The sequence below is a fragment of the Heterodontus francisci genome, chromosome 2 (genome assembly GCF_036365525.1).
Source record: "Heterodontus francisci isolate sHetFra1 chromosome 2, sHetFra1.hap1, whole genome shotgun sequence".
Taxonomy (NCBI): domain Eukaryota; kingdom Metazoa; phylum Chordata; class Chondrichthyes; order Heterodontiformes; family Heterodontidae; genus Heterodontus; species Heterodontus francisci.
In genome coordinates, this window is record NC_090372.1 from 214,131,836 (window position 1) to 214,148,068 (window position 16,233).

Consider the following 16,233-nt stretch of genomic DNA (forward strand, 5'->3'; position numbering starts at 1 on the left):
AGGCAAGAAATTTTGTTGTTGTGCTGAGACCAGGCAGGACCTGCCGATCAAAAGTGACCCCCTCCAGCGTTGGGATCACAGGGGTGGCCGTTGCTGCTGGAAGTCCCCTCTTGGGGGCATGGAGCCTCTGAAAACAAGGTCTCCGCTGGGAGGACGCCACCATGCAGGTGGCGGCCTCCCCTTGCGGTTTGGTGGGGTTGGGGCTGTGCTGTTGCTGGCAGCCCCGGAAAATGGCCGTCAGTTGGTCTTTTAATTATGTAAAGTGGCCAAACCACTGTGAATATCTCCCGATGGCATAAACATGTTGGGCTTCCCTCCCGATGCCTTTCACTGCCATTTTCCCATCCCTTTCTCCTCTCAGCCTATCTCCAATGGGCTGGTAAAAACACGGCCATTCTGTCTGTGTTGCATTTTTGTTTGCGTAATCCAAACCAGTCCCATAGCCTTGCTTTCTCTACTGCTCTATATTAGCTTCAAATACTTAGCCAGTTTTCCCTTAAACAAAGCAATGGTGCATGTGGCAAAGCATTACCACCTCATATGCAGGGCTGTTTACCGCCTGGTACCTTGTCCAAGTGTCCACTACTTTTTTGCAGATAGACTGAGCATTTTTTCATATTTTGATTGTTTGTAGTATGTGGATGACGTTGATGAGGAATCTTTTATTGTCCATTCCGGGTTACCCTGAGGGAGGGTCCCTTTCTTAATTTATATCCTGAAGGGTATGAGTGAACATGTTGGGTTTTTAAAATAACTGACCTTTTTTTGTCAGCTTTCCTACGTGGGATTTGAAATTCCAACCTCTGTTGGTCCATTCCAGTAGCTCCATGCCCATTGTAATCCTGTGTGCTGTCAGGATATAACAACCAAACAGATTCTTTCTTCACCCGAGGTTGGTATATGCACTTCAGTGGGTGGCTGGATAGTTGATCAATACATTTGTACTTTGGGGGTTTATATATGTAACACTTCCTATCTAATGCGTATCTCGTTCACACTTTGGGCAGGAGTACAAAGAAAGAAAGGCAGTCAACGGCATCAACAAATACTCCTGTACTAGAAAATGCCAGAGCCATAAACTCTTTCACTAAAGAGCACTTTGACCATATAGGTTTGTACATCTCCCCAAGAAAGCTGTTGATGCTGGGGCATCAGTTGCAAATTCCAAAACTACTGATAAATTTTTGTTAGGCATGGGTATTATCGGATGTGGAACTAAGGCGATTAAATGGAGTTAAGATACAGATCAGCCATGATCTAATTGAATGATGGAAGAGGCCCAAGGGCCTATTCCTCCTCTGAAATGGGACACACCTACACTTTAGCAGAAAAAGAGTACACTCCAAAGGGTTTCTGCTTTTACTTTCACTGAAACCCTACTTGGCACGGCCCAGTGGTGGAACAGGAGGAGTTCTGAGGAAATTCTTGGTGACTATGTTTTAAGAGAGTGCATCCTCTCATTGTTAGCAGTACCACAGGAGATTTGCTGCATATTTTATATAAGATGCTAGCAGATCTAATTACAGTGTAGGCATGTTATGCTTTGTAACAATGCATTATCAAATTTGCAGTGACTGATTCAAGTTCTCGTTCTAAGTGATTTTCTGCGATATATATTGGTGCTTTGTCGATCTGTTGTACTGTCGCTCAGGAGCAGTTGGAGGATTACACAATGTCAAAGTCCCTGCTTCAATCAGTAGTGAATTCCACAGACATGCAATCCTCTATATATAAAAAAAAATACAGTTCCTCTTTCTGGGTTTCAGGTTTACAAGACATTAAAAGCAGCACTTCAAATGGGTAAGGTTAATGAAATGCTGAGTTTTATGAATGGAGGAAAGAATGTAAGAGTTGATATGTAATGGTAAACCTTAGGAAGACCACAATTGGAGTACTGTGTGCAGTTTTGATCTTCACGATACAGACTGAGGATGATGAGGAAGTAGGGAGGGTCCAGCAAAGACACTCTCTGGTATGAGGAAATAATCTAGACAAACTCTGAGAAAAAATGGTTTTCATTAAGGGATGATTTAATTGAGGTGTATAAAATTCTAAACAATAGGACAGAGTAGATACATTGAACCAATCTAAGAAATTTAGGACCGAGCGAGAGCACAGATTTGGTGATTGAAGCAGTGACCATGTCAATATTTAAGAATAGGTTAGATAATTGGGATTAGGAGGGGCATGTGGAATTAGGACTCCTCATCTGTAATATGGACCTGTTGGGATGAATGGCTCCTTCTCTGTTATTTTTACATAAGTCTATGTTTTCTATCCTAAATTTCTTACCTTTATCTTATGTCTATGTACCCTTGTTCAAGGCCCCTTCAATCACTGGGAACAATCTTTCCCACCCCGTTGTGATTTTAAGAACTTAGACCAAATCACTCCCTAATCTGCTTTCCAATGAAACCAGCCCCAGTTTGTCTCACATGCAAATCAGGATAAAACATTCTGGCATAGGCAACCATTGCATGAGATCCAGCTCTCTGAAAGAGCCATGCACTTAGACCCATATCCTCAAAAAAATTTCAAAAATGTAATCACTATACCTTTAAAAATTATTCAGAATCTTTGTTTCTGGTCGAGCATTTCATCTCCAAACAATCTTCTGCACGTAGATAATTCTCCCTAATTGTTCTTTTAATAATCTTTAAATCTTTAACTCGACAGTTGGTGCAAGTAACTTTTTTTTTACCTTATCCTTTGATACCTTTGATTTACCTTATCAAAACACCCTTTTTTTGGAACATCTCCATCATGTCTCCTTGTAACCATCTCTGTTCTAATGAAGGGAGCCTCAGTTTATCCAGTAAAGTGCCTATGTAAACAGATGCTTGTACAAAAATGAGGATCTTTGAGAGAAGGATTCCTTGTGCATTAACATGGTTGTATATTGAGGCACAGAATTTAAAATGCTGCTGAGTAATTATATAGAAATTGAAGTTGAATAAACTGGTAAATGTGATGAGAAGTATTGAGCCATAGTCATTTACAGCACAGAAGGAGCCCATTTGGCCCATCGAGTCCATGCCAGCTCTCCATGGAGCTATCCGATCAAAGAACAAAGAAAATTACAGCACAGGAACAGGCCCTTCGGCCCTCCAAGCCTACGCCGATCCAAATCCTCTATCTAAACCTGTCGCCTATTTTCTAAGGGTCTGTATCTCTTTACTTCCTGCCCATTCATGTAACTGTCTAGATACATCTTAAAAGACGCTATCGTGCCCGCGTCTACCAGAAGGCTTTCAACAAAGTCCCACATAAGAGATTAGCGTGTAAAATTAAAGCGCATGGATTGGGAATAGTGTATTGCGATGGATAGAAAATTGGTTGGCAGACAGGAAACAAAGAGTAGGAATAAATAGGTCTTTTTCCGAATGGCAGGCAGTGACTAGTGGGGTACTGCAGGGATCGGTTCTAGGACCCCAGCTGTTCACAATATATATTAATGATTTAGATGAGGGAACTAAATGTAATATTTCCAAATTTGCAAATGGGACAAAACTGGGTGGGAGGGTGAGTTGTGAGCTGGATGCAGAGAGGCTTCAGGGTGATTTGGACAAGTTGAGTGAGTGGGCTAATATATGGCAGATGCAGTATAATGTGGATAAATGTGAGGTTATCCACTTTGGTAGCAAAAACAGGAAGGCAGATTATTATCTGAATGGCTATAAACTGGGAGAGGGGAATATGCAGCGAGACCTGGGTGTTCTCGTACACCAGTCGCTGAAGGTAAGCATGCAGGTGCAACAGGTGGTAAAAAAGGCAAATGGTATGTTGGCCTTCATAGCGAGAGGATTCGAGTACAGGAGCAGAGATGTCTTGCTGCAATTATACAGGGCCTTGGTGAGGCCACACCTGGAATATTGTGTGCAGTTTTGGTCTCCTTGTCTGAGGAAGGATGTTCTTGTTATAGAGGGAGTGCAGCGAAGGTTTACCAGACTGATTCCTGGGATGGCGGGTCCGATGTATGAGGAGAGATTGAGTCGGTTAGGATTATATTCACTGGAGTTCAGAAGAGTGAGGGGTGAGCTCATAGAAACCGATAAAATTCTAACAGGACTTGCCAGGGTAGATGCAGGAAGGATGTTCCTGATTGTGGGGGAGTCCAGAACCGGGGGTCATAGTCTAAGGATACAGGGTAAACCTTTCAGGACTAAGATGAGGAGAAATTTCTTCACCCAGAGAGTGGTGAGCCTGTGGACTTCGCTACCACAGAAAGCAATTGAGGCCAAAACATTGTATGTTTTCAAGAAGGAGTTAGATATAGCTCTTGGGTCTAAAGGGTGTGGGGCGAAAGCGGGAACAGGCTACTGAGTTGGATGATCAGCCATGATCATAATGAATGGCGGAGCAGGCTCGAAGGGCCAAATGGCCAACTCCTGCTCCTATTTTCTCTGTTTCTACGTATTTATATAGCACCTTTCATAACCTCAGGATGTCCGAAAGTGCTTTAGAGCCAGTGAATTGTAAGTATTGAGAGATAGTTTGCAAACAATATCACATTTTTAATCAGCATTATTTAGTGCAGTAATAGAAACACAATACCAGAGGTTTACATGGAATTTCTTGCAGTAAAACCCTTTTGTTGAATATTGTTTTTAAGTAGACTAAGTGCAACAAAGCAAAATCTAGTAGCAGTGGTGGGTGATTGAGGAAATGAAATACCTGGAGAAAGGGGAGTCATTGATTTGATTTTCTCTTTCAGTGGCCAGAGACGCATTTGAGTCAGAGTCATAGAGTTATACAGCACAGAAACAGGCGCTTCGGCCCACTGTGTCCATGCCGGCCATCAAGCCTATCTATTCTAATCCCATTTTCCAGCACTTGGCCCGCAGTCTTGTATGCTATGGCATTTCAAGTGCTCATCTAAATACTTCTTAAATGTTGTAAGGGATCCTGCCTCGACCACCTCTTCAGGCAGTGTGTTCCATATTCCAACCACCATCTGGGTGAAAAATGTTTTCCTCAAATCCCCTCTAAACCTCCTGCCCCTTACCTTAAATCTATGCCCCCTGGTTATTGACACCTCCGCTAAGGGAAAAAGTTTCTTCCTATCTACCCTATCTATGCCCCCTTATAATTTTGTATACCTCAATCAGGTCTCCCCTCAGCCTTCTCTGCTCTAATGAAAACAACTCTAGCCTGTCTAGTCTCTCTTCATAGCTGAAATGCTCCAGCCCAGGCAACATCCTGGTGAATCTCTTTTGCACCCTCTCCAGTGTAATCACATCCTTCCTATAGTGTGGCGACCAGAACTGTACACAGTACTCCAGCTGTGGCCCAACTAGCGTTTTATATAGCTCCATCATAACCTCCCTGCTCTTATATTCTATGCCTTGGCTAATAAAGGCAAATATCCCATATGCCTTCCTAACCAACCTTCCTACCTAAGCTGTTGCCTTCAGTGATCTATGGACAAGTACATCAAGGTCCTTCTGACCCTCTGTATTTCCTAGGGTCCTACCATCCATTGTATATTCCCTTGTCTTGTTAGTCCTCCCAAAATGCATCACCTCTCACTTCTCAGGATTAAATTCTATTTGCCACTGCTCTGCCCATCTTACCAGCTCATCTATATTGTCCTGTAATCTAAGGCTTTCCTCCTCACTCTTTGAGACACCACCAATTTTCGTGTCATCTGCGAACTTACTGATCATACCTCCTATCTTCATGTCTAAATCATTACAAACTGCAAGGGTTCCAGCACCGATCCCTGCAGTACACCAATGGTCACAGGCTTCCACTCGCAAAAACAACCCTCGACCATCACCCTCTACCTCCTGCCACTAAGCCAGTTTTGGATCCAATTTGCCAAATTGCCCTGGATCCCATGGGCTCTTACCTTCTTAACCAATGTCCCATGTGGGACCTTATCAAAAGCCTTACTGACGTCCATATAGACTACATCAACTGCTTTACCCTCATCTACACACCTAGTCACCTCTTCGAAAAATTCAATCAAATTTGTTAGACATGATCTCCCCGACAAAGCTATGCTGACTATTCTTGATTTATCCCTGCCCCTCTAAGTGGCGATTAATCCCGTTCCTCAGATTTTGCCAATAGTTTCCCTACCACTGATATTAAACTCACCGGCCTGTAATTACCTGGTTTATCCCTACTACCCTTCTTGAATAATGGTGCCACGTTTGCTGTCCTCCAGTCCTCTGGCCCCTCTCCTGTGGCTGGAGAGGATTTGAAAATTTGTGTCAGATCCTCTGTAATCTCCTCCCTTGCCTCACATAGCAGCCTGGGATACATCTCCTCTGGGCCTGGGGATTTATCCACTTTTAAGCCCGCTAAAACACCTAATACCTCCTCCCCTTCAATGCTAATTTGTTCAAGTATTTCACAGTCCCCCCCCTCCTTGACCTCTACACCTACACCGTCCTTCTCCATAGTGAACACACAGATTACCACTTTGGTCCTTAATGGGCCCTACTCTTTCCCTGGTTATCCTCTGGCCCTTAATATACTTATATAACGCTTTGGGATTTTCCTTTATCTTGTCCGCCAGTGTTTTTTCATGCCCCCTCTTTGCTCTCCTAGTTAATTTTTTAAGTACCCCCCCCCCCCCCACACTTTCTATACTCCTCCAGGGCCTCTGCTGTTTTTAGCCCTCTGAATCTGCCATAAGCCTCCTTTTTTTTTTTCCTTATCCAATCCTCTATATCCCTTGACATCCAAGGTTCCCTGGACTTATTGGTCCTACCCTTCACCTTTACAGGAACATGTTGGCCCTGAACTCTCACTATTTCCTTTTTGAATGACTCCCACGGTCTGATGTAGACTTTCCTACAAGTAGCTGCTCCCAGCCCACTTTGGCCAGATCCTGTTTTATTATATTGAAATCGGCTTTCCCCCCAATTCAGTACCTTTATTTCCGGTCCATCTTTGTCCTTTCCCATAACTAGGTTAAATCTTAGAATTATGGTCACTATCCTTGAAATGCTCCCTCACTGACACTTCTACCACTTGTCTGGCTTCATTTGCCAAGATTAGGTCCAGTACCGCCCCTTCTCTTGTAGGACTTTCTGCGTGCTGGCTCAAAAAGCTCTCCTGTATGCACTTTAAGAATTCCGCCCCCTTTAAGCCTTTGGTGCAGCTTGAGAGCAGCTCCCTTGGTCAAGAAATATTGAAAGTGTGGCAAAAATGAACTATTTGAAACAGAGTAATGTAGAATTAATGAAGCTCATTAATGGACCACATTAATCTCCTGCATGGCTCTGCGAAGCATTTGACCACAGTTCAGCTGGGATCAGATACTCCTGTATGGTAACTACCTGTCTATACAAGGTGCTTGCACAGAGATTCAGTAGCGATAAGATACAAAAAAAGTATTTCTTGGGACTGACACGTCTTTTTCTCTCCCTCCAGCCATCCACTGACTGCAACGTCAACTTGATCTGGGCTGTTTGGAAGGATGCATTCTCTGGTCTTCTTCTGTGCACAGAAAGTAATCTCAGACCACGTCTCAACCCGCAAAGCCCTAGACTACATCCCCCGTGAGATCTACCCAGTGTTGTTTAAAGCTGCATTCCTGGACATACGAACACTGGTGCTGCGCGATGTGGTGCAGAGGTGGCCCTTCAGCATTCTCAACTTCTCTACCATCCTGAAGAGGTGCAAGCACTGTGACCGTGATGTGATCCGGGAGAAGCCCAACAAGCAGTGCTTGCAGGCGGTGATAATGGGAGTGAAGGACTATCTAATGAACGAGCTACGACAGAACCGCACCCCCACCAACAGGTACTAACTAGGATGCTTCCACTTGAAGTGTACTGGTTATTAGTGTTTATTATTATTGGCGCCTGTTAATGATTTGACAACTGGTAAATTTGTTTTTAAAAAATTAAAACAATTTTGGTTGCTCCACTGATGCCTTAACCAGCTGAGTGACTCAGACGAGGAACTTCGCAACACTGTGCTCTGCTGAAATTTCTAATCTCAGCGGTGGGCACTATTAGAATTGAGCTTGCCTATTCCACCCTAGCCCGTGGGGAGTAATCGGCCAGAGTTTCCTGCCTTCTCCACCCCATGTATGAATAGCTGCTGACACTCATTGACTTGTCTCACACATGAGGAATGGCTTCTTAGCTGAGGTGCCCTGGGTGCCTGTTGTTATGTGAACCTATACCCCGGAAGTGAATGCCTTCAGTAGAGGACTGGCAGCAATAGAAGCAGAACAATATCCAGCTGAGCTGGACTGAAATTTGTATTGTGGTTGGACAGCTGATCTGGAGGGAGAAGCTTCTTATATTTATACGAAGATTAATCTGGAGCAAGATAGGTTTTTGGGAACTGATGAAAATTACAGTTGGGGTTTCGCATGATCCCAGTTCTTTCACAGGCCATGCTCAGGCACGGCATGACCTTGCTGTCTGGTTCTGCTGTAGTTGCCAGGCACATTGTGACTACTTCTCTATTTCTGCTGGGCTCCTCTCTATCAGTGTCTGTCCTGGCATATCACAGAGCATCAGGCTGCTGGAAAGTGGACCTGAGTCTTGTTTTTCTTGGCTCTCCATCTCAGCCATGCTGCTGTGAGGAGGGAGAAAGGAGGGAAGTAAAATTGCAAGGAGTAGCCTTGTTCATGCAAACAGCAGCCCTCAGTGTCGCCACACCATGCAGTGATAAGTCAAAGGGATGCACGAAAATAAGAATTTTGACACCTTCCTGAAAAGAAATCCTCTTCCTGTTAGTTTTACATTCATGCACACTCAGTCCATTAGACTGGCTGACCTCTACTTATCCAGGGTGTAGTGTGTGGTTTATTACATTTTTAGTTGGACTGTAACCCTTCATGGAAATGGAGGGTTGGATTAAAGCAGGAAGTCTGGCAGATGGAACTAGGGTTTTGGTGATCTTAGGAGGGGACTGGGAGTGTTCCTCCACTTGTAGAAATGTAAGGGTGGGGGCAAAGGAGAGAGGAGCTGGAATTTTTAACATCGTTTTTGTTATTTTGCAGAAAAACAAAAGCATCAACATCTCAGGACAATTTCAAGCTTAGGTACAGCAAATGTTATTAATCTGTATGAGAGAAAGCACAGAGAGAGAGTACTTTGTGATGTAAAGGGCTTCTCCTTTATGTATCTCAGTGCAAGTCTTCAAAACAAATCCTTACCTGCTCAGAATAATTTGGGATGAAGTCCTGTTCCTGCTTGTACTGCTTTACAGGCGAGTCTTTGAGCTTGTTCCCTCCTCTTAAACTGGAGGAGGGTACTCTACCTGTCTGTGGTGTGCTGTGTGGGGGAGTCTTGACCCTTCCTTCTATCCCAGGGTCCTTTATACAGCCCAATGCGAGAGTTGTAGACCCTTTCCATCCTCTGGAAGGCTGCCCTGGAAGGGAGGAGAGGGAAGGAAGTAATTTGGCTGTTCTATGCCAAGTTAGCATTAATGCCCTGTTGGAATATTCTCTTGCTGATAACTGTAAAAGTCTTGATGGAGAATGAGGTTAAAAATGAAAAATGTGGTTCCTGTTTAGCCAGTGACTAGTGCATCTGCCCCATCAGCATTTCCTTTCCCTGCCGGATGCTGTTGAAATATATCTAACTGTCCAATGTTAGGCAGCCAGGATGTGCAGAGGAGTGCTTTCAAAAGACTTGTGGTTCTATAACATAGATGAGAAAAGACCTTGCATTGAAAGTACTCTGTCCATCCTAAACCCTCCAGTTACCTAAAGGTAAGCTTGCTGGTAGAATTGACGTGTAGATTCTTTTTACATTGAGGAGGGTGCGATGTATTGGTTGTCCAACCCAGGGTGGTAGGACATAATGACCAAGATTCCTGATCTCCGGTCTTGAATCTCGAAGGAGCTCTCAACTATTTCCTTTCGAGAGTGGTGAATCTGAAGACACGTCCACATCTCTCTTTACTGCCAGACCCAAGACTAGTAGCAGACTTGGGCAGGTTTTTACTTGTTGACACTCTCGGTAAGGGAATGGTACAATGCAAAGGGCGGCACAGTGGCGCAGTGGTTAGCACTGCAGCCTCACAGCTCCAGGGACCCGGGTTCGATTCTGGGTACTGCCTGTGTGGAGTTTGCAAGTTCTCCCTGTGTCTGCGTGGGTTTTCTCCGGGTGCTCCGGTTTCCTCCCACAAGCCAAAAAAGACTTGCAGGTTGATAGGTAAATTGGCCATTATAAATTGTCACTAGTATAGGTAGGTGGTAGGGAAATATAGGGACAGGTGGGGATGTTTGGTAGGAATATGGGATTAGTGTAGGATTAGTATAAATGGGTGGTTGATGGTGGGCACAGACTCGGTGGGCCGAAGGGCCTGTTTCAGTGCTGTATCTCTAATCTAATCTAAATCATTTCAGATAGCAAAAAAAAATGCATATAGCTGTAAAAACAAAAAAGAGGATTTTTTCCCTCTAATTTATCACACTATTTAGTTGCTGGATGAGAGATGTTTTGCAGTCTAATCCAGTTGAGAGAGCTTTTATAGAACAATGCGACAGCAATATAAAACTATAATGGAGAATGGTCAATTTAACAAGGAAAGGTCAAGGCTCACAATGAAATGTAAGGTGAAAAAGAGCAAAAGAGAAGATAGGTTGGGTCAGGTATTGGCTGGTTGAGGTCCTGTGAAAGGAGATTCAGTTCATTCACAGAATGTGAGTATCATTGGCAAGACCACATTTATTGCTCATCCCTAATTGTCCTTGAGAAGGTGGTGGACCACCTTCTTGAATACATTTGTGTGGCTTGCTGGGCCATCTCAGCGCAGTTAAGACATTGCTGTGGGTCTGGAGTCACACATAGGCCAGATCAGGTATGCACGGCGGATTCAGATGGGTTTTTATGACAATCTGGTAGTATCATGGTCACCATTACTTGGCTTTGAATTTCAGATTTATTTAATTATTTGAATTTAAATTTCCTAGCTGCCTCTTCAAAAGAGCTACCAAATTAGTCCCACTCCGCTGCCCTTTCCTGATAGCCCTGCAAGTTTTTCTTCAATTCCATTTTGAAAGTTGCTATTGAATCTGCTTCCAACCCCCTTTCAGGCAGTGCATTCCAGATTACACTTGCCTGCTTAAGAATGTTTTCTCCTCATCTTGCCTCTGTTCGTTTGCTCACTATCTTGAATCTATGTCCTCTGGTTACCAACCCTTCTGCCAGTGGATACAGTTTCTCCTTATTTACTTTATCAAAACCATTGATGATTTTGGATACCTATTAAATCTCACGTTAACCTCCTTTGCTCCAAATACAACCCCAGTTTTTGTAGTCTCTCCATGCCGCTGAAGTCCCTCAAGCCTGGTACCATTCTAGTAAATTTCCTCTGCACCCTTGATATCCTTCCTAAATTGTAATGCCCAGAATTGGGCACAATATCCAGGTGGGGCCTAACTAGTGTTTATAAAAGTTTTGCATAACTTCCTTACTATTGTACTCTATGTCTCTGTTTATAAAGCCAAGGATTCTATTATGTTTTTCTAATAGCCTTTACAACTTTTCCTGACACCTGCGAAGATTTGTGTACATACGCCCCTCAGGTCTCTGCTCCTGCATCCCCTTTAAAATTGTCCCATTTAGTTTATGTTGCCCTTGTCATGCTGGGAAAAATTTGAATAGTTCTAGGTATAGGATCTTAGAGTCATTTTTGGCACAGAGGCGGCCGTTCAGCCCATCGAGTCCACGCTGGCTCTCCATGGAACTATCCAGTCAGTTCCACTCCCCCGCTCGATTCCTGAAGCCCTGCAAGTTATTTCCTTCAAGTGGCCATCCTTTGGAATTCATTGATTGTCTCCACTTCCACCACCCTTGTGGGCAGCGAGTTCCAGGTCATTACCACCCGCTGTGTTTAAAAAAAAGTTCTTCCTGATATTCCCCCTGCATCTCTTGCCAAAACCTTCAATCTGTATCCCTTAGTCCTTGTACCATTAGTTAATGGGAACAGGTTTTCCTTGGCTAAGTTATCTAAGCCTGTCATAATCTTGTACACCTCTGTTAAATCTTCCTGAATCTCCTTTGATGTAAGGAGAACAACCCCAGCTTTCCCAACCTAACATTGTAACTAACATCCCCCATCTCTAGAATCATTCTGGTCAATCTCCTCTGTACCCTCTCAAGGACTCTGACATCCTTCCTCAAGTGTGGTGACCAGAACTGAATTCAGTACTCCAGTTAGGGCCTAACCAGAGCTTTGTAAGGATTCAGCATAACTTCCCTGCTTCTGTACTCTGTGCCTCTGTTTATGAAGCCCAAGATCCCATATGCATTACTAACAACTCTCTCAATATTTCCTGCCACCTTCAATGATCTATGCACATGCACCCGCAGGTCCCTCTGTTCCTGCACACTCTTTAGCACTGTGCCATTAAGTATATATTGCCTCTCCCTATTCCTTCTGCCAAAAATGCAACACCTGACATTTGTCAGTATTAAATTCGATCTACCACCTGCCTGCCCATTCTGCTTGCTTATCTATGTCCTGTTGCAGGCGGGTCATATCATCCTTACTGTTTGCTACACCTCCAAGTTCGGTATCATTGGCAAATTTTGAGATTCTGCTCTGTATTTTAAAATCCAGGTCATTTATATATAGCAAAAAAGCAGTGGTTCCAGCACTGACCCTTGGGGAATACCACTGTTGACCATCCTCCAGTCTAAAAAGAAACCATTTACTATGACTTGCTGTTTTCTGCCCTTAAGCCACTTTTTTATCCGACTGGACACTGACCCTCCTATTCCATGAGACTCAATTTTTTAACCAGCCTTTTACGTGATACCTGTAAAATCCACATAAACAACATCCACTGCATTTCCTTCATCAACCTTCTCTGTTCATCAAAAAATTAAATCAGATTAGTCATACTTGATCTGCCTTTTACAAATTGTGCTGGCTATCCTTAATTAACTCAAACCCCTCCAAGTGTCATTTTTTCCCTGATTATTATTTCTAAAACCTTACCCACCATTGATGTTGAACTAACTGGCCTGTACTTGCTAGGACTGTCTTTACACCCTTCCTTGAATAAGGGTGCCACATATGCCACACTCTCACTCACACTCATCACCTCCCCCAAAATTCGGTACCTGGACATGCACCTGAAGTGCTGTAACCTGCACAGTTAGGGACCAGGTGCTGGAAGGTGGGATTAGATCGGGCGGCTAGTTTTTTCAGCCGGTGCAGACACGGTGAGCTGAATGGCCTCCTTCTGTGCCGTAACTTTTCTATTGTTCTATGGTATCCAGGGAAGATTGGAATTTTATGGCATGTGCTTCTGCTATCTCCATCCCCATTTCCTTTAGCAACCTGGAATGCAAGCCATGCGGACCAGGTGATCTATCTACCCTAAGGATAGTCTGCCTTTTTAGTACTCACTACAATTCATATTGAGAGGGGGGAGAAAATGCATGAACTCACCTTGGCAAGGGGGGAAGGGGGAGATTAGCTCGCTGAGTGAAGTGAGTTAAGCTGAGAAGCAGAGATGTCAGAACTAATGTGTGCACATGCACCTCTGTTGGATTGTGGATTGTTGTAGAAAGGGTGTGAGTCAAAGAAGTGAACCTTGGGCTTCAGTGAAAATAGTTGAGGGTGAAACTGGAAATAGAAATTGAGAGATTACAGAAACTGGAAATATTTAAGATAAAGGTCATGGAGAACTTCTTAAAAGGATACACAATGGTAAAAGTAAAGAGAAGCTTTAAAGAGAAGTTAGGGGCCGCGCAGTGGCTAGCACCGCAGCCTCACAGCTCCAGCGACCCGGGTTCAGTTCTGGGTGCTGCCTGTGTGGAGTTTGCAAGTTCTCCCTCTGACCGCGTGGGTTTCCGCCGGGTGCTCCAGTTTCCTCCCACAGCCAAAGACTTACAGATTGATAGGTAAATAGGCCATTGTAAATTGCCCCTAGTGTGGGAAGGTGGGGATGTGATAGGGAATATGGAACTAATGGATTGATGGTGGGCCGAACGGCCTGTTTCAGTACTGTATCTCTCTATGACTCTAAGCTGATCTCTAATACTGAATAAGGGACACAGATTCAAGCACAGAAGCAGAAATGTGTACAGAGGGTTTATATAATTTTTACAGAGACTGGTGAACATGTGGAATAGACTGCCAGGTCAGGTCTTGGACTTGCATTGTGTTAAGTTTGAGAGCTTGGTGGACATTTGGCAAGGGAAGTGATTGACTGGTAAGGTAAGATGGACTGCAGAGGTCTTCCTGCAATTATATAGGGCTTTTGTGAAACCAAACCTGCAGTACTGTGTACAGTTTTTGTCTCCTTACCTAAGAAAGGATGTACTTGCCTTAGTGGGGTGCACTAAATGTTCACTGGACTGTTTCTAGGGATGAGAGGGCTGTCCTATGTGGAGAGATTGGAGTAGAATGGGCTTATATTCTCCAGAGCTTAAAAGAATGAAGGGTGATCTCACTGAAATGTATAAAATTCTTAGAGGGCTTGACAGGGTAGATGCTGAGAGGCTTTTTCCCCTGGCTGGGGAATCTAGAGCTCGGGGTCATGGTCTCAGAATAAGGGGCCATTTAGGATAGAGCTGAGAAGAAATTTCTTCACACAATGGGTTGTGAATCTTTGGAAGTCTCTCCACAGAGTGCTGTGGTTGCTCAGCCATTGAGATTGATAGATTTTTGGGCACTATGGGAATCAGTGTGAGAGTGTAGAGTTGAGGTCGATTAGCTACGATCTTGTTAATGGTGGAGTGGGCTTGAGAGGCCATATGGCCTACTGCTTATGTTCCTACTGTGTTCCAGGATTTTAATATTCACAACAACTGCACCTTGTTGTATTGACATTTGACTGTTAAGTAACAGTGTTGGTACTCCCTAAATCTTTCTCAGTTGTGATTATAATTAAGATGTAAAACCTTTCTGAAAAATTAAATTCCTTTAATCATCAGGGTTTATGCCAAGATGTCCTTTATTTTTAACTCCCATCTTTAGGTGAATTTTGCGCCTGTTATGGCCAGGGATATCACTCTTCAGGCATGACACGCTTTCCAATTACTATGTCAACTGAACCCAAGTCAGTTATAGGGTGAGATGCAAAATAACACTGCCTGATAATTGCATTTTAATCTCTAGGTCAGAAGAGTATCCTGCAATTTTAATTGTAATGTGGACTATTTCACATAGGAGCCTTGCAATAAATCTGGCCTCTGGTTGAATCTCGTCTCTTCTCCCTGCTGGCTGTAAGGATCCAGTGTGAAACGGACAATAAAAGTGTTGCCCTTCAACCTGTTGTTCAGACCACTGGCAGACTGGATGGCACAGTGAAGTAGCTATTTTGTGGATTGGTATTTTAATCTGAATATCTGGCTTAACACTAAAAAGAAGCAGGAGGAATACCTGAAATAAAAACAAAAAATGCTGGAAATACTCAGCAGGTCAGGCAGCATCTGTGGAGAGAGAAGCAGAGTTCTGATAAAATGTTAACTCTGCTTCTCTCCACAGATGCTGCCTGACCTGCTGAGTATTTCCAGCACTTTTTGTTTTTACTTGATCTCCAGCATCTGCATTATTTTCCTTTTTATTTTAAGGAAGAATACCTGCACTGGAGGTCTGTTGGCATCTGTAAAGAGAATTCAATATCTCATGTTTTAACATTGAGGTGCAATAAAAAAAAAAGGCATGCAGAAGAGTGACCAAAAGCTAAGTCAAAATGGCGATGGAGTTTAGGAATTACACAGATGGAGCCTAGGTGGCTGAGGCATAGCCACTCATGGTAGGGGACAAGGAGGAATGTACAAGATGTCAGAGTAAGAGGGAGTTTGGGAGGTAATGCAGATCTAGAGGAGGTTACAGAGATGGGGAGTAACAAGGCCTTGGAGATATTTAAACACAGGGATAAGAATTTTGAGTTTAAGATGTCAGGGGTTCAGAAACCTGTTTGGCCAGCAAGGACCAGGATTGGACGATTGAGATCTGATGTGGGATTACATGCAGTAGAGTTTTGGATAAACTGATGACAGGTTAACATTTTGGTTGTAGACCTGAGGTTCTCCCTGCTGATGCTGACTGACCAACTATACTTTAATAGCACATTTTGTGTTTTAAAGAGCACTATCACTGGCCAAGTAACAGTTACTGGTTTAAATTCACAGCTGGCAGCAGTAATTTGTAAAAGAAATTGATTCCCTTTCACTTTTGGGAATTAAAATTACACAGAAACAGGCTGTTTGGCTGATGTTTATACTCCAAAGGAGCCTCCTTCCATTATACTTCATCTCACCTTAACAGAATATCCTTCTGTTCCTTTCT

General features: G+C 43.5%; 1 protein-coding gene across 3 annotated transcripts in view; it reads left to right on the forward strand.

The window, feature by feature from the left end:
- The window catches only part of LOC137350958 (leucine-rich repeat-containing protein 14-like), a 33,351-nt gene that overhangs the window by 1,218 nt on the left and 15,900 nt on the right, over window positions 1-16,233 (forward strand). For 2 of the 3 annotated variants that reach the window (XM_068015732.1, XM_068015733.1), the window contains exons 2-3: window positions 7,387-7,758; window positions 8,975-9,016. In XM_068015732.1, the coding sequence (XP_067871833.1) occupies window positions 7,433-7,758; window positions 8,975-9,016 (368 nt within the window). In that variant the 5' untranslated portion in view covers window positions 7,387-7,432. The remainder of the gene's footprint in view (window positions 1-7,386; window positions 7,759-8,974; window positions 9,017-16,233) is intronic. The other variant, XM_068015734.1, reaches the window with a different exon arrangement.